Source organism: Pseudorca crassidens, chromosome 11 (genome assembly GCF_039906515.1).
Source record: "Pseudorca crassidens isolate mPseCra1 chromosome 11, mPseCra1.hap1, whole genome shotgun sequence".
NCBI lineage: Eukaryota > Metazoa > Chordata > Mammalia > Artiodactyla > Delphinidae > Pseudorca > Pseudorca crassidens.
The window spans coordinates 66,196,822-66,223,279 of NC_090306.1; the positions used below are offsets into that span (position 1 = coordinate 66,196,822).

At 36.0% G+C, this 26,458-nt stretch overlaps 1 protein-coding gene across 13 annotated transcripts in view; it reads left to right on the forward strand.

The window, feature by feature from the left end:
• Positions 1 to 26,458, forward strand: part of NAV3 (neuron navigator 3) — a 944,477-nt gene that overhangs the window by 908,445 nt on the left and 9,574 nt on the right. For 11 of the 13 annotated variants that reach the window (XM_067697415.1, XM_067697414.1, XM_067697416.1 and 8 more), the window contains 13 exons: positions 475 to 596; positions 1,560 to 1,580; positions 2,260 to 2,432; positions 4,003 to 4,156; positions 5,620 to 5,794; positions 10,679 to 10,776; positions 13,280 to 13,375; positions 13,653 to 13,821; positions 14,972 to 15,207; positions 21,487 to 21,641; positions 22,687 to 22,758; positions 23,342 to 23,538; positions 24,478 to 24,596. In XM_067697415.1, the coding sequence (XP_067553516.1) occupies positions 475 to 596; positions 1,560 to 1,580; positions 2,260 to 2,432; positions 4,003 to 4,156; positions 5,620 to 5,794; positions 10,679 to 10,776; positions 13,280 to 13,375; positions 13,653 to 13,821; positions 14,972 to 15,207; positions 21,487 to 21,641; positions 22,687 to 22,758; positions 23,342 to 23,538; positions 24,478 to 24,596 (1,787 nt within the window). The remainder of the gene's footprint in view (positions 1 to 474; positions 597 to 1,559; positions 1,581 to 2,259; positions 2,433 to 4,002; positions 4,157 to 5,619; positions 5,795 to 10,678; positions 10,777 to 13,279; positions 13,376 to 13,652; positions 13,822 to 14,971; positions 15,208 to 21,486; positions 21,642 to 22,686; positions 22,759 to 23,341; positions 23,539 to 24,477; positions 24,597 to 26,458) is intronic. The other 2 variants (XM_067697411.1, XM_067697413.1) reach the window with 1 other exon arrangement.

Here is a 26,458-nt window from a genome sequence, read left to right on the forward strand (position 1 = left end):
TAACAAGGTATGATTCCATGAAATGGAAAGTTAATATATTTGGCTTCGGTAGCTTTATTCAAAGGACAAATATTAAAAACACACAATTAATTATCATGCTATTAAGAGTTTCCTTTTACTCCATGGAACAAATCATTTGGAATAAATCATTTTGGAAGTGCTGTTTGATCCAGGTATTCAGTAAAAATCACTAGCATAGCATTTCATTTTGGGACAAAACTCAGAATTCATTAAAACACCAGTGCTACAGACTTACTTGAGATTCCCATTGAATCTTAATACGGATAACCCAGTTAATTAAAGCAAATATGGTTGTACTTTATTAAGCTTATAAAACCAAAACTGCATTGAAATAATCTGTACAAAGCCATGTTGACATTTATTAGAGGACTTCCTCTCAGAAAGCCTAAAAGTCTTGTTTGTTCAGATTGCAAGTTTTTATGAGTAAACATGATACTGTCTATCTGTGGCTAGATCTCCGCATCAGAAGACAGCATTCCTCCGAAAGCGTTTCTAGTATCAACAGTGCCACGAGCCATTCCAGCATTGGCAGTGGTAACGATGCTGACTCCAAGAAGAAGAAAAAGAAAAACTGGGTAAGCCATTAGCATTCATCTAATTCAGAAGCTTATTACTACGCAGTGAGTCAGGCTTTTTCCTTTTGGGCTTTAGAGATCCACAGCAGTTTACAGTGTCTCATTCAAGTGACTGACACCTCAAAGGCTACACTCATCACCAAGATTAGGGCAGCATGGTGCTGAAGAGCAAATGTTTTGGAGTTGGCACTAACTTAACTTGGATTTGAATTCCAACTTTGACACTTACTATTTGGATCTTAGGCAAGTGACCTCACCTTTTTGGGGAGCCTAAATTTTCTCATCTGGAAAAATTGGATAATTAATACTGACTTTATAGAGATACTGTAAAGAAAAATAGGGTAACATGTGTAAATAAATGGCTCCGAGCAGGGGCTTACTGTGGAGGTAGAGATGAAGAAGAAGAAAAAGATGATGGTGATGCTGATGGTGGTGGTGCTGGTGGATGGTGGAAGTGGAGAAAAAATGGAATAAAAAAAGTAAAAGGGAAAGAAGAGACCTTGAAAGCCTCTCCACCCCTTGCATCAACAGGGTTTATAGCGTGAATGAAGTGTCACTGTATAAGAAATCAACTATATGTATTTCTACCAAAAGAACATAGGATAAATATAAAAATGTACTTTAACAGAACTGTCCCTTAAGTTTGCTAGAGATAGAATTTATGATATTAAGTAATTGCTGAAAAAACTGAGGGGAAGATGCTATCACTGCAAAATGTTTAAAAACAATGAAGTAAAGGATTTCTTTTAATGCCATGCAAGAAAAGTAGATGTTAAATAAGTAGAACTCTTGATGAAATCCAAAATATAACTAGCAGAGGATTTTACTGGAGTCCTTTCTGTAAAGAATGAGAGAAATATCTTTTCTGTTTTAAAAAAATGTTTATGTAGGTAATATTTTAAAGTACTGATCAGCCTTCATTCCCTTGATTTGTAATTCCACACTCTTTCATGTTTCTGCAAGGTGAACTCTAGAGGAAGTGAGGTGAATATAAACCATGGACAATTTGGCATGCATCTATAAAAATACCCACCCTTGGCATGAATGCTATTCATTTTGGCAGGAGGCTTTTATACCTTTTAAAAACAGGTTACCTTGTATGTCTTTTCTTTGTGTCTTTTCATTTTAATCTCCAGTTTTAAAGAGAAGTAAAACTACTTTCTGAATAGCGCTGTAGGCCATACCAACTCTGGTTTCTCATAGTCCGGGAACTGAAAATTTGAATAGAAACTCACAATTAATGAAGTGTTAGGTGAATTTGATTTCATTTTGCTTTTTAAGTTTATATTGTCAGCAGGCCCTGACTTGATTGTAGCGCTAAAGCAGCCATTTAAAACAAATTGCCTTGAAGAGAGGAGCCTTCTGAACGGAGATCCCTTCAAGGTACTTCGTTTTAAATGAGTGCTCTGACAGCCATGCCCTTGACCCTGCACTGTTTAAAAGCCTTCCATGTTTGCGCTGCGCTGGATTAATACAAGAATAAAACAAAAACACAAAACACGGTATCTTTTTTTTTTAGAGATACTGTGCTGCAGCTGTTAATCCTTTGCTTATACATACTGACCCCAGGCAGTGGCTAGGATGGCACCTGCAAACTAACGGCCCAAAGCAAGATGCCCCCAGTGCAAATAGACAAGGAAGGTAATTTCTGTCCTTCTTGCAGCTGAGAAGCTCATTCAAACAAGCCTTTGGGAAGAAAAAGTCCACCAAGCCTCCATCCTCACATTCGGACATTGAAGAGCTTACTGATTCGTCCCTTCCAGCGTCCCCCAAGTTGCCCCACAATGCGGGTGACTGTGGGTCAGCCTCCATGAAGCCCTCGCAGTCTGCCTCAGCGTAAGTCGCTCCCTCTGCCGGTTGCGGAAGTATTTGTTAAAGATAACTTCAGGCCAAGCCTAGATCTGTGTTCTAAATGGAACTGCAGCACCATCTCTATACCAATTATTTTCAGATCTTCTGTAGAATAGCAGACAGCATTTGTTTCTCTTCTGCTTTCCATACATTAGAAATTGAGTGTTCTTGATCTCATTCTCCCCTTTTCTAAGTTATTATTTTCACTTCTTTTCACTTGCATTTGTCCATGTATCTGTCTAACTGTGCATTAAATGCAGGTTACCCCTTGTCTGGCCACCAAAGAAACGGCAAAATGGCCCTGTGATCTACAAGCATAGATCCCGGTAAAATGGAGTGTGATGCATGAAAACTGCAAAGATCCTGGTTCTAACCTAAGCAGTGTTCACTCTTGCTTTTTCTAAAATCACTCGCATGCATTTCAACAATGACTACCTTCTCTGTCCTCCTGTTTTGGAAGTAAAATTTGGTTTCCTCAAGCCAAACTTCAATCCTTTGTTCTTTAATTGTGTTAGATAATCTAGCATAATTTTTTTATAGTATCCCACTAGTTGATGTTACAAGAAAGAATGAAACATTTAGAATGTAAAACATGTGCTCTGATAATTCTCTTTGTTCTATATACTATTTAAATGAGATTTCCTTGTGTGCCCAAGACAGTGGCTCACCCAGAACTCATATAAAGCAGGGCCACTATTAGAACCATTTAAGACCCTTGTACACCCTGTATAATTTCCTGACTTAGAGGAAAGAACATAGCACTATCATTTTGTGACCAGCAATGAGTCCTCACATTTTAAGTGGAAAAGATTTTCATTAACATAAAACAGATTCTTTTGACATACTTCCTACAAAGCTGTCTATAGAACCACAATACGATATAATGTATATTACCTTCAGGCAGCCCCCAAGTTGCCTGCTCATTTGGGTTGAAACCTGTGATTCAGTTTCATTAGCTGATCTCCTAAATCAGCTGAGCCTACCAGGAGGATTATATAACACTCATCCATTATTTAAATACCCAAAACTAATCTCCCTGATTTATTTTCTACAATATTTATATTGAATTTGATCGTAACCTGAAGATAGTATTGTGGCAAATAAGGTTATTCTTTGCAAAATTTTACAAAACAAGAAATCAACATTTTAAGGACATAATAACTTTGCTTTAAACAAATTTCATGTTGCAAATAGAGGCTCAAGTCCCTTGAAAAATGGTAGAATGAGATGTAGTAATATTATGACTTTTCAGCTCCATAAACATCAGCAACAAGGGAATTTTGAGGATCACTTTATATACAGTAAAGATAGATTGTTTTTAAACTTCAGAAAATAGGAAGAAAAGATTAAAAGAGATGGCTACTATTTACAGTTTTGAACCTGTGAATGTATTACTGTCTGTAAAACTCTTTTTCCTTTTCTCTAGGTATTGCCAGCAGCAAATAATCTATGTACCTGCTGGATAATATTGCAGTTCAGCTTTTAAAAGAAGCATTGCCTTTCATAATCCTCTGGCTTCCCCAACCACTGATTTTGTGCTTGTTTCTTTCTTCAGGATCTGTGAATGCACAGAGGCTGAGGCAGAGATAATTCTGCAGCTGAAGAGTGAGCTCAGAGAAAAGGAATTAAAATTAACGGATATTCGGCTGGAGGCCCTCAGCTCTGCTCATCATCTCGATCAGATCCGAGAAGCCATGAACCGGATGCAGGTCGGTCCGAAAGCACCTTCAGGGAACAAACAGGAGAGATTTAAAATGCTGCTTATTCTCTTCTCTTAGTTATTATAAAAACAAATCTCATGTTTAAATCCTTTTTGGAAATGCACTCTGTTTATTCAGTCTCTGCACCTCATTTCTCAATACTGGATGGAGAATTTTGTCAAATCCAGGTTTGGAAGTGGAAGTGCCAACTGGCCAGTTGCACTCAAGGACCATTGAAGGCACTGTACTAGAGCTAAGGTTTTAGAGAAACTACTACAGCCCTTGCTTCTTCACTTTTCCATGATTTACCCTTATGGTAACTTTTTCCTATTCTTTTGAAATCTGACTTTACCTGTTTTCTATTGAAAAACAAACGTAATGAGGAATCAACAGAAATATAACACAAGCTTTCTAAATATGAAAGTAAGTGTGATATAGAATGCCATCTGTAGAAGTAAAGCTTTTCTATTTTTTGGAAGCATCTGAAGGCTAAATTCAGAATCAGTCTGTGCTCAGACTAAGTTTTCATTTTATTATGGTCAACCAGTAATCACTTGGTATCACAAGCTGACTGAAATAGGAAAAGCTCATTGCTGAGCAGATTCATCTGCCAATGGATATATTCATCAATAGGCTTGTGTGGTTTTTATGAGCTTAGTGCCCCATTTTGAAGGAACAAAAACTTTTTCAGACGTTAGTTAGGATCCTGAGGTGGTAATTTTAAATCACCTTATTTATATTATTTTTGTTTTACTGTGGTTTTCAACTCTCCCTGAATTCAGAGTATTGCAAACAGTATTATTTTCTGTGAGATTTTAACATTACTTTCATTTAAAAATTTTCTTTTAAGTTTTTTTAAATTTTTTATTTTATTGAAGCATAGCTGATTTACAATGTCATGTTAGTTTCAGGTGTACAGCACAGTGATTCAGTTATATGTATATAACTGAATATATATATACATATATAGATTGATATAGATATAAAAAGATATTCTTTTTCAGACTCTTTTCCCATATAGGTTATTACAAAATATTGAGTATAGTTCCCTGTGCTATACAGTAGGTCCCTGTTGGTTATCTATTTTTATATATGTAGTAGTGTGTATGTTTACTTTTAAAATGAGAAATGGTATGAACTCTTCAATTATGTTATTCTTGATTCACATAAGACCATGTCATATTTGGAAAACTCCTCAAGTATATGATAGATTTTTTAAAAATTATAAAAAATTCTACTGGTTAGTGTGTGTATTTGTGAATAGCTGAATATGTGTATGTGAGAGACAGAGAAAGGGATTCCTTTTCCTTCTTTGGAAGGAAATCCTGTTTTCATAATTTATGTTTGTTTATTTAGTATGTCACCACATGGTTTATTTAATACATGAACCGATTGACCCTGTTAAAAGAGTTGGTACCCTTTTCTCAATCAGGCTAGCTCTATGTTTTTCATGTTTTCCATCTTCACAACAGAATGAGATTGAAATACTGAAGGCTGAAAACGACCGGTTGAAGGCAGAAACGGGGAACGCTGCGAAGCCAGCTCGGCCCCCGTCTGAGTCCGCAAGTAGCACTTCCTCCTCATCCTCACGCCAGTCCTTAGGACTCTCTCTGAACAATTTGAACATCACGGAGTCTGTTACCTCAGGTGATTTTGTGCACACACCTGCCTGAATCAAAGCATGCCTCTGACTTCACAAGCCCGGAGACCTCGAATTTGGAGACCCTTACCCAAGCTGCAGCTCTCACCCATACCCTCTTAAAAATGTTAACGTCCTAGCTCTCAGAAATAGTCCTTTTTCCTCTTATAAATTTATTTTACTTCATTATCATTTTAATTTCTTTTATTTATTTATTTTTGGCTGCGTTGGGTCTTCGTTGCTGCACATGGGTTTTCTCTAGTTGTGGAGAGCGGGGGCTACTCTTCGTTGCGGTGCGCGGGCTTCTCATTGCGGTGACTTCTCTTGTTGCAGAGCACGGGCTCTAGAGCGCAGGCTCAGTAGTTGTGGCACACGGGCTCAGTAGCTGTGGTGCACGGGCTCAGCTGGTTCACAGCACGTGGGATCCTCCCGGACCAGGGCTCGAACTGGTGTCCCCGGCATTGGCAGGCGGACTCTCAACCACTGTGCCACCAGGGAAACCCCTTCATTATCATTTTAAAAGAACATTCTGTGTGAAAGAGTAAAAAGACATAGAGATATGGTTTTCATATCATTTTTTAAAACAGTTACTTGTGTTTGAGAAGTACTTCCTCCAGGGTTACAAATAGGATGAGAAAGTAATATTCTCAGTGATGATTGTTAGTACTAATGAATATAATACTCAGAACCCCATGCAATTTGATAGTGTTTTAAGTGTACGAAGCCCGTATACAAGTGTATCAGGACCTGTTCCTAAATTTGACTAGATGATCCTGCATGATGTGGCCCAGGGAGAACATAATGCTACTACATCACCCAGACTGCAGCTCTATTAGATTTTCAACAAACAAAAAGAACACACTGGATTCTATTATTGTATTCAATGGTACTAATGATGGAACAAGGGTACAGTTTTATTCAATTGCAAATAGAATCATATGACATAATGTTGTCTTAATAGCTGATGAACTATTCAGTTATAAAGTATAAGTGCTCCTATGGCATCGAATCATTCTATGTATATAAGACTTAGCTGAGGAAAGATTTACATGAGGATCTGCAGTGATTGCAAAGCACAGCCACTAGATGACGCTTGGAAACCAATAATATGTATACATGTTCCTGGGCAATTTTAGATCCCATGATAGAATTGAGAAACTTCATGGCTTGCCTTAAATTACACCAAAATATAGAAAAAGAAGATAAAGATGAAAACGAAAAAGAAAAAAAAAGAAATACAGCAAGCTGATATTGATGATATTTTAATGAATCATATCTCTTGCTTCTAAAAGGTCAGAATTTTAAAAATTCTACTAATTACATCTGCCCTTCATGGTGTAAAATGAATGGCCCAAATGCATAGTTGCTTTCTTCTTATAAAAGGTAACTAGAAACTAAAAGGCAAGTAGGAATTTCCTGAAGTTCATGAAAACAACGTTTATACCATTTGGCAGTGACTGGGGAAGGAAAATGAATTTTGAGAATACTCATCAAGTAAAAGAAATATTGGTAGCTAAGAAAAAACAGATGTCATAATTAAATGAGCTTATAAATCATTAGGTAAAATAAAACTACAGAAATATGGTAATAACTTGAGTGTGTAAGTTGTCTATGAAGTGTTATCATCCACATTCTTCAAAAGGCGGGAAAAAAGAAAGAACAAAAGTTTTAAATGTATAGAATCTGAGAGTCCTGAGTCACATCCTATACACTGGCTTGCCGGTGATGAACCTGAGAGAGGTGAGGTAGGAGCCACACCTAGTGGCAGTCAGTGCCTGCCTACGTCCTGGAGCTTCACTTCTAAGGAGGGAAAAGGACTGGTACCTTATAGGATGGCTTAATGGTGGGATTTTACTGCCTGTTACATGATTTTGGTTTAGCCTATGGAAATATGATAAGGCCTGAAGGAGGCAAATTTAGTGCTGAAGGTAGTTTAGGAAGAACAGCTGTATAAAAATGAAACCAAAATGAATGTCTAGGAAAGACTAGGACTCATAAAGATAAATATAAAATCAAAGAAATTAAATTTACATTTTCTGTGTCCATCTAACTGATGGCCGTGATTCAGAATTTGGGGCAATTTGGTGAGGAGAGGTGTTATTTTTTCAAAAATGTGCTTTATAATTACCCGTTTCATGGTTTATTTTTAGTCCTATATTATTTTATTTCCTCAACTATTTTTCAGTAGCGATACTTGTGTCTGAACTAGCAAGAAAAATGTAAATCACTTGACATCACTTGACTAGGATACTTTTCAAGTCAAGTTTTCATTGCCTTCACTCTTGTTTAGTGGGTTCAAAATTGGAAATCAAAAGTGCCTTTATGCTGAGGCTTTTTAATAGAAAAAGTTTCTAGAGTTCATGGTTTTTTTTAAAACAAAGAAGTAGGCAGGAGAGAGGCTAATTGACAAATGTCCAGTTCCTGAAATAATAGTGCATGTTCCATACATCCAGTGAAGACAGAAGTTTGAAACACCTTCAGTTTTTGTCAGAATTTCACTTGACTGTAACCAGAATGGCAAATCTTTTTTCAAAATGTTGACAGAGGACTCTAACTTATTTTCCATGAAACAACACAGAGAACCCTTATCTCAAACTGGCTGTTATTTGTATTTACTCAGAGTTGTTTGTTCAGGCGATCATCCCGTCAATGTACTGTGGGTGGGGGGGTGTGCATTGACTCACTCACCCAGAGTGAGTCATGATGTGCTCCTTCCACTGTGAACACAAGGAGTTAGAATAAACACACAGGGAAAAGGAGTAATGGTTAGAACAGATAAACTTACTAAACACGGAGGATAAAGTGCTTTAAAAGTGTTTTCTATTATGTTCTCAATAACCCTACGAAGCTGGTGCTTTTGTGCCCCAAGAATTAGGAAAGTGATCATGATAATTTTTCAAGATTATGCATCCAATAAGTGATAGAGCTAATATTTGAGCCCAGATCTGGATGATTCCAGTGCCTGACTCTTAACTACTGTATTCATTTTGCTAAAGCACTTAAAACATTAAAGATTACCTTGTTGAGAATGTATACTCCAAAAGAGCAGGGAATTCATCTTCCTTCTCACCATGGTATTCACTCCCAGTGCCCAACACAGTTCCTGATTTCTTTTTTTTTAATACATTTATTTATTTATTTTTGGCTGTGTTGGGTCTTGGTTGCTGTGTGTGGGCTTTCTCTAGTTGTGGCGAGTGGGCGCTACCCTTTGTTGTGGTGCGTGGGCTTCTCGTTGCGGTGGCTTCTCCTGTTGCGGGGCACGGGCTCTAGGCACACGGGCTTCAGTAGTACCAGCATGCGGGCTCAGTAGTTGTGGCTGGTGGGCTCTAGAGCGCAGACTCAGTAGTTATGGCGCACGGGCTTAGCTGCTCCGCAGCATGTGGGATCTTCCCAGACCAGAGCTCGAACCCACGGCCCTGCATTGGAAGGCAGATTCTTAACCACAGCCAGCAGGGAAATCCACAGCTCCTGATTTCTGTGATGCTTAATAAACTGTCAGCTAAAAATAAATATTTTTGAATATTTATGAAGTTATGAATAATTGAGCAAAGTACTAAAGAGGTAATTTGGTCATGAATTACAAGATATTTAGATGTGAACGATAAGCCACTTTAAACTTTTGAGAAAAGGAGCAAGAAGAGAATTAAAATGACACTTAAGGAAGAGGTTTGAGTTGGATAGGAAGAATGGTGAGAGACTGGGAGGATGTTAGTCTAGTAAAAAAAATAAATAAATTTCAGTAAGAGAGATTGTCTGACAATTTAAAAATTTCTAGCAAAAAAACTCCATATTCCTTAAACTCTAAATGTGCTTTTGATTGTTATGGTGTTATGGCATTTTTTAAACTCCTTCCTTTGCAAAATTACATATTCCTAATTATTATATATATTATTATTATAATAGAAGCATTTTATTTTCAGAAGGCACTTGATGAAATTGTTGCTTCTGTAATGGTACAGTCACAGTCCTTGGCTCTCTAAATTTACACTTTGAGCAGTTGAGTCCTCTTGTCACCTGGCACATGTACTCTTCAACACGTAACCAAGTTTTCTTTGTCCCCAGAAAACTATCTTCATATTAAACATAATAGCATCCTTGTCAAATGAAAACATATATGTGGCATAGTTTGCCTTAATCATTCTCCAAACTGGACATTAATCTCATATATTTTGAAAATTAATCTTTAATCACATTTTAAGGTTGGTGGGTTAAAGGTTAGCTAGCTTTATCATGCTTCTGTAACTCTTAGCTGATTACTAGAAGTATTATTTTGGTTTTGAAGCTATAAGCATAAAGAGAACAGGAAAGCAATAATTAATATATTTCTGCGGGGAAGTATAATGCCGTGGTTGAAATTCAAGACATTACCTAAAATTATCGATACGAGGTGAGTAGTCATATAGCAGGGAATGTGCCAAATGCTTGAAAATCGTTTCAGTTGCCAGTCAGTCTCACCACCTTTGCATTCATAACTACATGGGTGATGAGCTTGGATGTTTTCGCTTGGATAGAAAACTCAGATTGCTTTTCAGTTTGTCACAGTTATAATGGTAACTATTACTCAGGTATTACTCAGACCTGTGCATAATAGAAAAAAGGAAACCCCTTATTTCCTCATCTAAATGCAATGGGTGCCCAACACTTGGGTGAAGATCTTTGGAAGCAGAAATAAATTCTTAGATGGACACTTTAACCCAACACAGTCACTCATCTTCTTGGAAGCTGAGGTTTTTCAAACCAGTTAGGTTAGAATGGGTGGCAGAAAATCTGAATATTCCCATCGAAAGATGTAAAACTATGAGGGAGAAAACGATGACAGTAAAGACATCCAAGCTAATGTGACTCTATTGTATGTGTGTGTGTTTGTGTGTGTTTCTTTGAAAATTTGGTAGATATTTTGCTCGATGATGCTGGTGATGCAACCGGACATAAAGATGGCCGCAGCGTGAAAATTATAGTCTCCATAAGCAAGGGCTACGGTCGAGCCAAGGTATTTCTTTAACCTTAAGTTCTTTATTACTAAAAGATGAGAATGACCATGAATCAAATAAGTATTTGTCATAGATATACTATCAGCAGTGATTGTCTTGGCATTGGCCTAATCTATTATAAAAGCATGAAAGTTAGGGACTCGAAAGAAATGACATCATCCCATAGGTAAAAATGTGTCTTAGTATGTCATGTTCATTCACTGAAAACAATATTGGTTGTCAGCCACCCTCATTTCTAAAACCAAAAAAGCACATTGCTTTCTTTGACATTAACATTTTGTCTAACTAAATACAGGTTATATTTATGATGTATAGAAACATGTTGCTAGAGCTACCAAGATGGTCTTTGTACAAAGAAGAGACTATAAGTTATATGGCTCTTCTAGACACTGGAAAGATATATTTTATTGAACTCAGTATGACAAATTCCATTGACGCTACTTGTGTGTATCATTTTAAAGCAAGGTCTTAGATGATAAGGCAAATATTCTAATTTTTCTGGAATCAAATATTGCCTTCAAATTGGCAATACCATTCTGACCCTAGCCTCTTCTTGAAACTAAAACTATTATTTCAAGTTGAAATTGTAGTTCAGTGGCCAAAACTACAAATTTATAAGTATCCAAAAATGTTTTATCAGACAGAAAAACAAAAAAACTTTAGAATTTTAAGATAATTGAAGTTTGAAAACTGAGCTAGCAATTGTGAATTTTTACACTGAGCATATATTCCAAGAATTCTAATGCCATAAACTTTCTGCTTGAGCTGCAGATCTGTGCCTGAATTTCCCAAGTGGGTCTTTATGTAAAAGACTGTAATAGTCTCAGTGAAGCTTAGATAGTCTAATGATCTCTGATTTGAAAGCAGCTGCTTAAAAGCACTGTATGCATGTCCATTTTGACTCAGTTACAATAACGCTGTAAAACAAGTTTTCTTTTTCAAAATAATTCTGAAAGATAATATTTTTGAACATTGGAAAGTAGTTGTCTTAGTCTTCTTGGGTTACCATAACAAAATACTATGGATTGGGTGGCTTAAACAACAGAAATTTATTTTCTCACAGTTATTAAGTCCAAGATCAAGGTGCTGGCTGATTTGGTTCCTGGTGAGGGCTCTCTCCTTGGGTTGCAGATGACTGCCTTCTTCCTGTGTCCTCACTTGGACTTTCCTCAGTGTTTGTACTTGGGGAGAGAGAAAGAGATCTGTCTCCTACTTCCCCTACTTAGAAGGCCACTAATCCCATGATGAGAGACCCACTCTCATGGCCTAATCTAGCTCTTATTGCCTCCTTCTGGCTCCATTTCCAAATACCATCAATTGGGGGTTGAGGCTTTAATATATGAATTTGGGGGGAGGAACACAAACATTCAGTCTATAACAGTTGTTACAAAATAAGAATGGTTTGCTGTGAATTTCTCAACTTTTTCTGTAACAGATATTGGCTTCAGGTTATATCTAAATAGTGCTGATAATCATTTACCCTTATAAAGTTAAATGTTGCAGATGAAGAAATTGAGGCTCTGAGCCAGCTAAGTGACTTGAACTAACATCACATTTCTTAATTACATGGTAGATGTTGTGTGTTGTGGAATCCATGTCTTCTAACACCTGACTCAGTTATTTTTCCACCTCTTAAGGACTATGCAAGTTGGTGACTAGAATCAGGATTGTGATATATCAACTGTCTAATTATATATACTGGTGTCATGATCACTATCTCATGTAACCATTCCAGTCAACATAAAAACGGCTTCAGTTAGACTATAAATTGAATTGCTTACTTTTCTAATATATGTAGAAATTCCTCAAAATCCCATCCTACAAAAACGATAAATTTGGGACATTTGTTTGTATTATAAAGGAGTTCTTTGCTTGACAAAATGAGTCCTGTAGGATTCCCTGGCAAGTTCTTCTAAATGTTGAATTTTCTGATACATTCACAATGGGACCTGTGTTGTGAATATGTGAATGCCATACTACCATGACTAACTTATTTTTCAAAACTGGACTGGATATTAGAGATAACGTAAATAAAAAAATACACTGAGTTTTGGACTTAACAAAGATAAGATCACAAAAACATTAAGATGAGGCTCTAGGACTCATGATACAGTTCTGTTCCATCTCTATCACTATTTCCCTCCTACCAAGTTGCTTCTCTTCAGGAATGCACCCACTGCATTAAAACGGAAGACTTGTTCTCTCCTGGCCCTTTCCCTTCTACTGAACAGGTCATGAATCAGTTTTCCTTGACCATACCACTTCATCTAATCTCTTTCTCTCTTGTTTTTGTTGCTATCCTGTTACTTTGTTAGCTAGTTTGTTTGTTTGTTGGGGTATTTTGTATAATCCACTGTGTATGTCTGTTATTATAAAACCCATAGGTTTAATATATATTTTAGTGTTAATCACCACTAATATTAATATTTTTTAGTAGAAGATATCATAATAAAAAAAGACACACAGTTGGATTTTATCTTGTTTAATTTTGTTCATACTTAGGATCAGAAGTCTCAGGCATATTTGATAGGATCCATTGGTGTCAGTGGAAAAACCAAGTGGGATGTCTTAGATGGTGTAATTAGACGTCTCTTTAAGGTAAGTTGTGCAAGATATCCTGATATTAATTTTCAAATGTGTTTCATTTTGGATGCTTCCCTTAGCTTTAATGGCATAGAGATATCTGCTTTTCCTCTCTTCCATTTCAAATATTAAGGAAAGTTTTCTCTCTTTATGCTGTTTGATATTAATTGTTCTTATATTACCCATTTCTAAAATTCTTGATAGCTATCTTCACATCCCCATGAGTTTTGTATTTGTTGTAGAGGAGTTGGACCTCTGTTTTGACTTTCCTTTTTTGTGTATACCATTTCAGGAATATGTGTTCCGAATTGATACATCCACTAGCCTTGGTCTGAGCTCTGACTGCATTGCCAGCTACTGTATAGGAGATTTAATTAGATCCCATAACCTAGAAGTGCCTGAACTGCTGCCTTGTGGATACCTTGTCGGCGATAATAACATCATCACTGTGAACCTGAAAGGTAAGAATAAAAATGAAAAGCACAGTTATATATTTTTTACCAACATTTATTTTCTTTTCTTTTTTGCAGTTTCCCTTCAAATTTTCATATTTGAAAACTATGTTAACCACTTTGATAATTTTGATATGATATGAGCTGTATTTGTATTTAAAACACTAAAATCCTACTAAAAACACAAAAATCCAAGTAAATGAAATTCTTTGAGTTTTTGAGATGTAATTTCGAAGTTTCTTCAAGACTCAGAAAAACAAATGTGATGTAGCGAATTTCAATTTTCTAGATTTTCTCCATTATCATCTTAGATTTAGGAGAGATTCAAAAAGTTTATTGCATATTCCAAGGTAATATATTCATTCTTTTACCTTTAATTTTAAAATATGTATACCTGATAAGTACCCACTGGGGATAGAGAATGGAAGTTAAGAATCAGGGATGAGAAATTCTCTTTGCTTTGAATAATGTGACTAATTCTAGGCAAATGGAATATCTAAAGTATGCTTGTATCCATAATTCCTTGTTCATATATGTTAAAGAGTAAGAACACATCTATATAAACTATGGATTAATAGAGGGATTTGTCAATATTTGATTTTATGATTAAGGTAATTGGGTGAGTAAAAGGAGAAACTGTTGCTCGCCTTCTTAATTCCTTACCAAATACCTATTATATTTATATTCTTCAAAAGCTTAAGGGGTGGTACAGCTGGGATGTATAATGAGAGCTAGAGGGAAATAAAGAGAAGGAGGAAAGAGGAAGAAAAAGAGAAGAACATACACACTTTTATACTTTTAATTTTTACATTTATTCTTAACAAAACTACCACCTTCAAAGAGAAGGAGGATTTTATGATAGAATTCATAGTGATGCTTCCATCTCTTTGTGGAAACATAAGTGAGAAGCATGAAATAGACGAGGGAAGTCTAAGCAAAGAGGAAAAACCTGCTTTCATTTGGATGTTCACTCTGCCTTATTACTGATGTTTTCTGTCTTAAAATAGCAACACACGTGGGATCAAAATGTCAAGGAAAGTATCTTGCAAGGACTGCATTCCAATGGCTAACAAAGCCCACTTGCCAGTTGACACTATATTTTAATTTCAAGCTTATGTAGAACAATAAACCACACTCTTCCCTTTGTTTCTCCCTTCAGGGGTAGAAGAAAACAGTTTGGACAGTTTTGTTTTTGATACGCTGATTCCTAAACCAATTACCCAAAGGTACTTTAACTTGTTGATGGAGCATCACAGAATTATACTCTCAGGACCTAGTGGTACTGGAAAGACCTATTTAGCAAACAAACTTGCTGAATATGTAATAACCAAATCTGGGAGGAAAAAAACAGAGGATGCGATTGCCACTTTTAATGTGGACCACAAGTCTAGTAAGGTAAGTCAAGGCTCCTAAGACAACTGCTGCTATTTATCCGTGTCTTAAGCAGCTAAGCTTTAAGATTATATGAAACTTCCATATTGTACATGGAAACATAGCCGGCTCTTCGGCTGAAACTAGAATCTGGTGAATGACTAAACCCTATTTCATGAATTTGAACAAGACTGCTCAGTGACATTCAGGTATCAGGTATTCACAAGCATTGAGAATGGACAGAAGAAAAGGACAGAGTCTCTGTTGTCTGATTTCTCGTAGACATCATTTAGGAAGTATTAGAGCAGAAAGAGATCCATGCAAATACCACAGAAACAAGAGGCCATGACTCTTCCTGCAGGAATCAGAGCTTTATAAAAGCCAATACTTGGTCTAGGTCATAAGTAAGTAGGAATTAACTGGGATGTTGCAGCAATGGGGATTTGGGTGTAATTAATATATTCTAAGCAGAAATTCTGGGAGCAGCAATTTGTTTACATCATATTTCTATAGGATTTCTGCTTAGGAACCTTAGGAAATTGAACAATATTCCATTTCACCATCTGCTAAGGTTTAATGTACCATAATCATCCTGAGTGCTCTCAGCTCTTAAATAGGCATGAGGGACTATAAAACCCAGCCAGTACTTTCGTACATTCACAGTGAAATAAAGAATCCTAAGAAGGAAATAGTTGATGCCTAACATATTCCTAACACTGGACTATTTTTGCCTATAGTTATTTACATTCTCAATCGGTGCAACCTAAGTTTCTCTTAGGAAACTACATCTGGTATATCAATACCTTGAAGATATCCAGATGATACTGGGTTCTGTTGTTTTTCTAGAGATAACCTGGTTAGGTGATCTAAACTGACCCAGTCTCGCAGAAACCTCTGGCCTGCAAATTTTTAGAAAAGAAACATGACTCCCCAGAGCAACCCAAACCCACTGGATTCTTGACATAAACAAGACATTTAATTTAGTGAACAAAAATTTCTTAAAGGAGTAGTTCATTAAGTCCATATCACTGACCAACTGTGGGACCTAGGGCTGATTGTTAAATTTCTTTGTGCCTTACTTTTCCCAGCTGTAAAATGGGAAAAAATAGTGGGGTTGTGGTAAGGACTAAATGGGTGTGTATCTGTGTGTGTGTGTGTGTGTGTGTGTGAGAGAGAGAGAGAGAGACGGACAGACAGACAGATAGAAGCTGGGAGAGGGAGAGAATAGTACAAGTAGCAAGCACCACCTAAGGCTTGCCTGCAGTTATTAATTATAGCTCTTGGTTCCCAATACTGTAACGGTTTCTTACACAAATACACACAGACACATACAGACCACCCACCCCCATCACATACACGGATCTTTGTTCAAAATTGGCTTATATGTATTTTTCAAGGAGAACAAAGGTGTGTATAAAGCATGATGGGATCTCTTAATGTGGACTCAATACAGCACATGAATTCCGAATGTTTCTTTGGAACTCAACACTATTTGGATTGTGGTTGAACCACCCATTCTCATTTCAAGTAGAGAGAGACATGGCACCTGAGGCAGAATATTGAACTCTTCTTTTTTTTTTGCGGTACACGGGCCTCTCACTGTTGTGGCCTCTCCCGTTGCGGAGCACAGGCTCCGGATGCGCAGGCTCAGCGGCCATGGCTCACGGGCCTAGCTGCTCCGCGGCATGTGGGATGTTCCCGGACCGGGGCACGAACCCGTGTCCCCTGCATCGGCAGGCGGACTCTCAACCACTGCGCCACCAGGGAAGCCTTGAACTCTTCTTTAAGCAGAAGCAGGAAGAGCACAGTTGTTTGCTTCAGCCTACACCTTTAATGCCTCCAGTGAATTCTGGGTCTCCTCATAGCTTTATTTAAAAGCTTTTAGCACATTTTGTTTTCTTTTCAGCCAAAATGATGAAAGAATTGACATCTCTTAATTACCCTCAGTGTTCTCTTTGGTGTTTCCTTAATGTTGATGTGACAGAACTCTTTAGAAGTTATTTCTGTTATGAAAAAAACAAGTGGTTGGAAGATGAGAGAAGAATAGACTTATTAGAGGAAACAGGCATTTTGATAAAGTTGGAGAATCACTTAAAATCAAGTTTCGAATCAGATAGATTGACTTGGATATAATTCGACATGCTAAAATAAAGTAGGGGTAACTTAACATTAGTTCTAAAATTTGCCTCACTCCAAAATATACTGTTATATATAAGTTCTTTTTATTTCAGTTAAAAAAGTGTTTAGTACTTAGAGATATTCTTAATAATAATTTATATGTCCTTTAAAATTTGATCAAATATATCCAGCACTCTTATTTTCTACTTTTTCTGAATAAAATCACTTGTGCCATTATGAGGTCAGTTTAATCTTTGTTATTACAAACTGATGAAAAATGAAGCTTGCCAAGAGCCTTTGAACAGAACAAATGATGCTAGTAAACAGTAATAGGAAGAAATCCATGGACAAATCACATGGCATTCATCACCAAGAAAGCACAAACTACAACTAACAAATGCTTATTGTTTCTTTAGGTTTGTAAGATTTGAATGAGCTGTCAGTAACGTTGCATACCAAGTCATGGCCAGAGAATTTGGCCAATTCTTGCCAAATTGTCAGAGAATCCACACTTTATTTTCGGGGGGTTGATGGTATGTGAGAGTGGTATAGAGAAATGGGGATGACAGGTTGGGATTGTAGGAAGGATGCTGCCAAGTGTAGATTTACTTAAGTAAAGGGTGAATGAGTACGAAATAAATTCTTTTCCTGAGAAATGGAACTGTGTAACTGCTGACATGCTTTCTGCTATGCCTTCGATAGCTCTGAAGAGACAAAGCCACAAATCACTCACTGATTCCAAAAAAAGCCAATAATAAACCATCAAATGAAAAAAATCTTTTCATGTTTTTGTTCCCTCTGCATTTTAGATTCTTTTCCTCTTCCCACTCTTCAAGCCCTCTCTCGAGTTGCCAGCTGGAATATTTTGATTGAAAGCAGGACACATAAACAGTTACACTTTGTGACATTTGATATGGTGGGCCCAGAGGCTAGAGATGGATTAAGCAAAGAATATGTGGCCAACTGAAGCCACTTGGAAGGTTAGGTGGGAAAAGATCAGAAAGCTGGACTTGGCAGATTCATTCTGAGTGTGTCTGGAGTCAAAATCAGAGATAGCAATGATCAATAGTTTTTGTATAACTGCTGTGTTCTGTGTATATTTTCAAAGCATGGGATTCATCTCATTATCAATGTCCATCTAGTAGATATACCTGTTTTTTTCTGCCTGATTAGATCTTGGACATGAAACTTCTAATGCTAATGTATCAGTACTTCAATCTAAGATTTTACCCTGATTAAGCTAGAGTGGGGATCATGAAGTGATTTCAGAGAGGTTTGAGAAAACTCAAGTTGTATGACCAAATTATTTGTGTATGCCTGTTTCTACTTGTGACTGGTCCGTAGCTTTCATTAGATTCCCAAAGGGATCTACTACCCTTCTCAAGATGAGAGAGGACCACAATAGAATCTAATGGCCCTATTTTTCCAAAATCACCCGGTGATTCTTCTTTACCAAATTCAATTCAAACTTCTCCCCCTCCCCTGCCCCCTTCAGCTCCACCACCTCCTCCTCTCCCCCCACCTCTCTCTCCCTCTTTTGATCTGTATATACTAAATTGCTATAATTGATCCCCCCTTTCTAGAAATTGTTCTGATTTTCATGATTATCATTCTCTCCTTGTCTCCTTCCTACCCTCTAGTAAGCTGCTGCTCAGTGCCTTTCACTGACTGTTTTTCCTTCACCTTCCAGTAAATGAAAATATTCCCCAACATTCTGTTCTCTCCCACCTCTGTTCTCATCTGGATAACTCCCTTGTTTCAACTTGTATTGGCTCCAATTGGACACTATTGGCCATGCCCACTCTTCCATATGGTAGGCATTTCTATTAGCTTACAAGTATGTTTTCATTAGCATACTAAATATACATGTTTAGGAACGCCAGTTTCAATTCTTGTGTATTTGTGATGTATCTGTGAAAATATATCACAAATCCATCTTCTTTCATCCATCTCTACTACCATTACCCTCCCACCCAAATAAACACTCTGTCACTTACTTGGACTATTGCAATTGTTTACTAACTGCTTGATTTACAACTTGCATTAAATCCCCCTCCTCTCTCTGCCTCTTTATCCTTGTACCTCATGGAAATAGAATGTCTTCTATTCATTCATAATTCTTCTTTCATAATTAAAAGCTGACCACATTAAAATCCTGCAGTGTTTCCCCACTGCTTTCTGCTCTAGGTCAAAAATCTTCCCATACTTCTACTATTTCTCTTGAGTCCCACAGTGTCTCTTGGCTTCAGCAATTTCAGTATCTCTTGACTGGTTTCTCTTCCTCCTTTGCAATATACTTACCACACTTTGAAATCATGATTCTGACTACATCACTCAGATCCCCAGAATAGTCAATGTTTCTTCACTGTCAGTAGGAAAAGTCCAGTAGTCTTACCAACCATTCAAGGTTGCAAACTTTCCTTTCCAATTTATTTACCACTCTTTCACAAAACATATACTACTGGGTTTTTCCTACATGGATATCATATTTTTATGTTTCTGCCTTTGTTCTTCTCCATCTATGAAGAAAGCTCTTCTTCCATTTTTAAGCATCACAGTATTACCTAATCTTTAAAATAAAGGGTTAATAGCAAATAATACACCACCACAAAGTCTTTCCCAGAAGCTACAAGTAATCTTTACATGCTCTGAACAAAGCCTTTAGTGTATATTCTTTTGAGGTAACGTATTAGTTTTCACTGTGAATTTTAGTTATCTATATACTGCCTAACCTATTCTGGGCAGTAAGCATCTTGAATGTGTTTTCCATTTCTAATTAATCATCCTATCCTTCACATGTATGTCTCCTTCGATAAATAAATTTCTCTACCCTGGGGAAAACAACAACATATGAATGGTGCACATGTTTATATAGTAAAATCCAAATTCCTCTGCATGGATTCAAAGTCTTTTCGATTTCCCCTTTCATTGAGATCACTACTGCCATGGACCATTTCTCTTGCAAAAGCAGAACACCAGTATTTCTCCCAACACATCACACACTCGTATCTTCCACCTCTTACGCTTTACTCTTTATTCTTCAATTATAGCTCCTGCCCTCATACGCTATAGTTCTATGAACCTTAAATCTGGATTAGATGCCTCTCTTTAGTTTTTCTATAGTGTTTTATGCATTTCAGTTATCACATTGCCTTGAGACTTCTTGTTGGCCTGCCTTTCTATCAGCTCTAATGCCTGAATATAAAAGTAATATAAAAGTACCTGGCACATAGTAGGCGCTTGCTAAAGCTGTGTTGAAAGAGTAAAAAACTACGTACTTATCATTTGGAATTCTATTCATTATTCAAGATCCATCATGAAATTGTTTTTTAACCCTGCTCAAGATGTACAAATGGAAAATGTCATTGTAAATATGCAAATATTATGGAAATGCTCTTACTGATTAGGATAATTCTAAGAAATCTAATTATATTTCTGGCCTACCCATCTGTGAGAGCAATCAGTGAACTGGTTATCATATTTAGATTAAAAGCTATTAGAAAGGAATAATATCTGTAAAGAACCAAGAAGCTTAATAAATGCTAAATGCTAATGTCAAGTGACCTAATGAACTATAACACCTTTTGTCTGTTGTTATAAATTACAACAATTGCAAGCAGATAATAAATAAATAACAAATCAACCAACCAACCAACCAACCACAGTTTTATTTGAGTCCCAGGCCTGTATTTTCAGATGCACCTCATCAAAATGAATTGGAATTAAAATATTTAAAGTCTTATTGGAAACTTAGGGGGTACCATTTTGGATTTAGTGTATACTTGAAATTATAAGGTTTGCTAAAATCCATCTTTATCATTGTAATACCAAAAACAAGAATGAATCTCAGTATTTGTGGTTTATCCTAAGAGCTCATATCCAGAATTCTTTTTTTTTTCACTTTTCTTCCAGGGAGAAAACAACTGAGGAGTGTGTCCTTGTGTTTACAGCTTTATATTTACTTTAGGTGTCCTGTACTGGCTTTTCTCTTTCCTTTAAAAGTGTATCCTCTCAACATTGGATGTTTTTTTGCTTTGTAGAGTAAGGTTTTATATCAATGGAATGATCTGTGAGTTTTAATCAAAGAACCTGGATGGACGACAAAATGTATCATTCCTAAACTATGAATTGCTTTCCATTGGTATAAATTTCTCATTAACATATTTGTTTTCTTTTTTTTTAAAGGAATTGCAACAATATCTAGCTAACCTGGCTGAACAATGCAGTGCGGATAATAACGGTGTAGAGCTTCCAGTTGTAATAATTCTTGATAATCTTCATCATGTGGGCTCTTTGAGTGATATCTTCAATGGTTTTCTCAACTGTAAATACAATAAATGGTATGCTTGTGAAATATTTTGAGTGATAAGATATGAAAAAATGGTGATCAAATATGCATTCTTGTGCCTTTATACCTTTTAAGACGTATAGTGGATGCTATTAATTTGAGAAGCCTTCATTACTATTATACCATATTTCCAAAGAACCTCTATGTGTTCATTAGAATATCTATTTATTCATTCAACAACTGCGTCCCAGGCACTTTTATGGCAACATTACTTACTTGATGATGTTAACTTCTACAGGTATGCTGGAAGTCTGGGAGACCATTATCAATGATGGAATGTTTGAATCAGGGAAATTAAGAACTAGAACGAAGCTATAGAGCTCTTGTTTCACTCTTAGTCCATTTAAAGTTTAAATTCAGCCTTCCTATAGAAATAATTTTAATACATTCAGATATACCTCTCTCCACTAGTGATTCTAATTTTTAACTATTTACATGAAAGAAAAGGTTAAAGTAGGGTATAAAAAAAATCTGAAAACCCACTTAAGATTCACTATAGTATGGCCTCTAAAAAAAGACATATAAGAACAACAACATAAATGTTAGTTTTAATGGTGCAAGTAACCCAGTTATCTCTGCTAGAGATTTTTTAAATGTTAAAAATTAATCAGCATAAAATAAATATTGAAACAAGAATACAAATTCTTTCATGTTATTAAGAACCTTTGAAATAATTATGAAACAAAAGAAAAAAATTAATGAATTAGATTATAAGCACAAGAATCATAAGATGTTGGAGTAGAGTGAGATCACTGCGATTATTCTGTCTAATCTTTTCATTTCATAGATGAGAAAACATGGGATTAGAGAGGGAAAATGATTTGCTTAGAATGCCAGATCTGAAATTAGAACCCCAAATCTTAATTTCCAGTTCAGTGATCTTTGTCATTTTCCAACCAAACACTACAAAATTACCCTTTTACAGCCTAATGTTAAAATGGAAAAATCCATATTTATCTAAATTGTTTTTGCAGACAATTTTAATGTATTAATCTCTTTTACCTTTAGTACATATAAATTTTCTTTTTTTTCCCCAGTCCATATATTATTGGAACAATGAATCAGGGAGTTTCTTCATCACCAAATCTAGAGCTGCATCACAATTTCAGGTGAAGATAAATTGAATTTTTTTAATATTGTCTCTTTTCTGTTTGCTTTTGGTTATTGTTTTTTCCATTTGTACGTTGAGAAATCCTGCCATTGGTGACCTGGGGTGTGAAAATAATTCTCACTTCTTCTGACACTCTTTCTCAAGCAGACATTTTGTGTTCCTCAATCTGTAATCAGAAGTGTTTCTTTCAAAAAGAAGAAAAAAGAAATGTTTTTTCTGCTCACTATGTCCTGGCTAAAGTAGAGCACTTTTTTTCTAAGTGTGAGAAATGTGAAGACAGTTCCTATTTCAGGATTTGTGATTCTCCTACAGAAGAGTGCTCAGCCTGTACATGCCCACTCACTGCTGTGACGCACATAAGCTTCTCTTTAGCTCAAGATGAAAAGTTAGTTACAGTATAGCTCTAATGCTAATAGACCTTCTCATCCCTTTGATCATTAACATATGGCCACCAATTAAATTAGGAACATTATTACTTTATATTGGAAAGAGAATCACTGTAGACTTAAAGTTTAATTTATATAAAAGTTTAATTTATATAAAGATTTCTGAGTTTTTGGTTTTTTTCTCTCTTTTTGTAGGTGGGTACTATGTGCAAACCACACAGAACCAGTAAAAGGCTTTTTAGGCAGATATCTTCGAAGGAAACTGATAGAGATGGAAATTGAAAGGAACATACGCAATAATGACCTAGTCAAAATTATAGATTGGATTCCTAAGACATGGCATCATCTCAACAGTTTTTTGGAAACACACAGTTCTTCTGATGTTACCATTGGTGAGTTCCAAAATTGCAATATGCCATTTTCCAGGAACTACGAGTACGTGGTAAAGATGGCCAGATTGGAGGGCAGAAAATAACAAGTGCAGCTAATGTTTTTCAAACTTCCAGAGATTTAAGTTTTCATTTTTTTTTCCTTCTGAAAGTTTGCCTTCTTCCAAGCTTTGCATAAATATTTCTAATTAGATTCATTTTGTCTGACTATTATGGTTTACTAAGATTTTACTGACATCGAATAAGTTTAATATAGACAAATATCTAAAAATCAGATAACCATTTGAAATAAATTGTGTCTGTTTAGAGTACCTTTCTTTATGCTAATAACAAATATTAGCTTATGGCTCATATCAAATATAGTTGTGAGAGAAGATTTTAGTTAGAGATAATTTAAGTGTTTTACATTTTTCATGAAGACAAAATTGTTTGAATTATTTTCTTGAGTTGGCATAAAGATGTTTGTTTTTGTATTCCTTCTTAAATTGCATGAAAAAAATGTCCCTTTCCCATTGCGGTGGATCATAAAGACATACTCACTAAAGACACAGGGTAAATTAGAAAGAACAATTCTATATTTGTGATCAGAAGACCAAGGCAGAGACCCACTTCTGCAAATAATGACATATTTTGTATTTGACAATTCATTCCAGCATAGTTTTGTCATTTGTAAAATGGGGCAGATTGACTGGATTATGACCTTTAAGGTTTCTCCTAATGCTAAAATGTTACATTTTAGATGAAGGTTTTAGTGTAAAAAGAAAGGAGGGTCCTGGAGATTGGGTCTTCAGTGAAACACACTTTAATATAATCAAACTGGCCAAGATTATAATTTTCTAAGAATCCTATAAGAAACATTCCTCCCAAATGGTGTCTAAATATGGGTTTAGATTGCTACATATAATGGTTCTTAAAAATGTTTTGTTATTTGTTTCTTCTCAGGTCCTCGACTTTTCCTTCCTTGCCCCATGGATGTAGAAGGTTCTAGAGTATGGTTCATGGATCTCTGGAACTATTCTTTGGTACCTTATATTCTGGAGGCAGTGAGAGAAGGTCTGCAGGTATAGTACTCAATTTTCTTTACTGTTTTAAAAAACTAAGTGAAAAAAATCATCCTTTAAAAGCAAAAATAATTCATTTCTCTGAGTATTTGTGCAGAAAAATAAGGCATGAACTATATAAATATAGTGGTAAAGTTTGAAAGAACAAATAGTATACACTACTTTTTTTCTGTTCTGAGAATAAATATGTAGGAGAAAGAGAAAGCACAGTTATTCTAACAAGTACACATTGAAGGCCAAATTTATTGCCATAGGTGTTTACAGACCTGTTTTTTTAAAAATATTTATTTATTTATTTATTGGCTGCACTGGGTCTTAGTTGCAGCACCCGGGATTTTCGTTGCGGCACGTGGGCTCTTTGTTGCAGTGCGCAGGCTTCTCTCTAGTTGTGGCACGCAGGGTCATTAGTTTCGACGCGAGGACTCTCTAGTTGTGGCACATGGGCTTAGTTGCCCTGCAGCATGGGGGATCTTAGTTCCCTGACCAGGGATCGAACCAGCGTCCCCTGCATTGTAAGATGGATTCTCAACCACTGGACCACCAGGGAAGTCCCCAGACCTGTGCTTATTAGATAGCTAGTTAATTGCACAGTTCTGCATCTTATAAGAAAGGCATGTTTATATGGACCTTGATCATTTATTCCCTTCTTATCTAATCTGCAACAAGTAGTTCTTGCTTATAGTTTCCTTGCTTTAGGATATTTCTTTGTTTGAAGCCCTTTAACGTCACTTGTACGATCCTTTACTATTTATGAGGGTGCTCTAAATCTAAGGCATTTGGCTTTTTAAAATCTATGGCAGGCGGGTTTAGGAGCGCCCCTGCTGTCCCTGTCATCCACCTGTCATCCACCCCTTCTATTTACTCTTCACTAAGAAGTCAAAATATATCACTAATAGGAAAACCCTTTTTCTTCAATAAAATGTATCATCCCTTTTCCATCACTCTTGATTTTTTCCTTATATTGAAGTTGAAATTTCGCGAAATTGTAGAATTATAAAACTTACGTGTGAATATTTTAAGATTGATATTGTATAATTACCAAACTTGTGGCAGAAAAATCCAGGCATCTTTACAATAACTTAGCTAAGGTTTAGGTAGTATTTTGCTTAGGCATCTCTATTTCTGGTTATCACAACGGCTGCTAGAATCAAGACATACTTCATGCTTTTCACATTTTGTCATCTGCATTACTGTGTTAAGTCTTTATTTTACTGTCTAAAAAAACTGGTTTTCTGTTTTACTTCATTTTGCTTCCTTTTACCATCATGCTTTCCTCACCTAGTAGAAGGCATGGCAGTGATTTAGAACTATCATATTATGAGGGTGTTCTGAAAATTCAGAGGTAATGATCCTAGAGAATGCTATCAATTGGTTCTAATCCATATTTAAGTAACTCAATTTCATATTTTTAAGGGTATAAGCCAAACTAGCCCCAGAAAGTGTCTCCAACAAAATTAAAGACTGTACCAAAGGTTTTTATTTTTCAGGTATAACATAGCACATGTGAGGATTCCTCTAAAACTATTATGCTATCTCAGATGTGAGTTGGGTCTCTTGATTTCAACCATTTTTACCAAAAATATATATATATATTTTTTATGAAAATGTATTTAAAGTATTCACGGTCATAATTTTAGAATAAATATTTAAATGAATTATTTGTTCTCTAGATACTATTTCAGTATTAATAAACTATGATCCAAATCTTTATATGTGAAATTCTCCTTATTTCATATTCATTTGCTAATATCTAGAAAGAATTAGAAGCGTTTTAAAAACTCAAAAACCATAATACCTAAAAATCCTTAGATCTCATTTTTTTAACTGCATAGTGTTTTTAATATTTAAGTCAATATTATTTA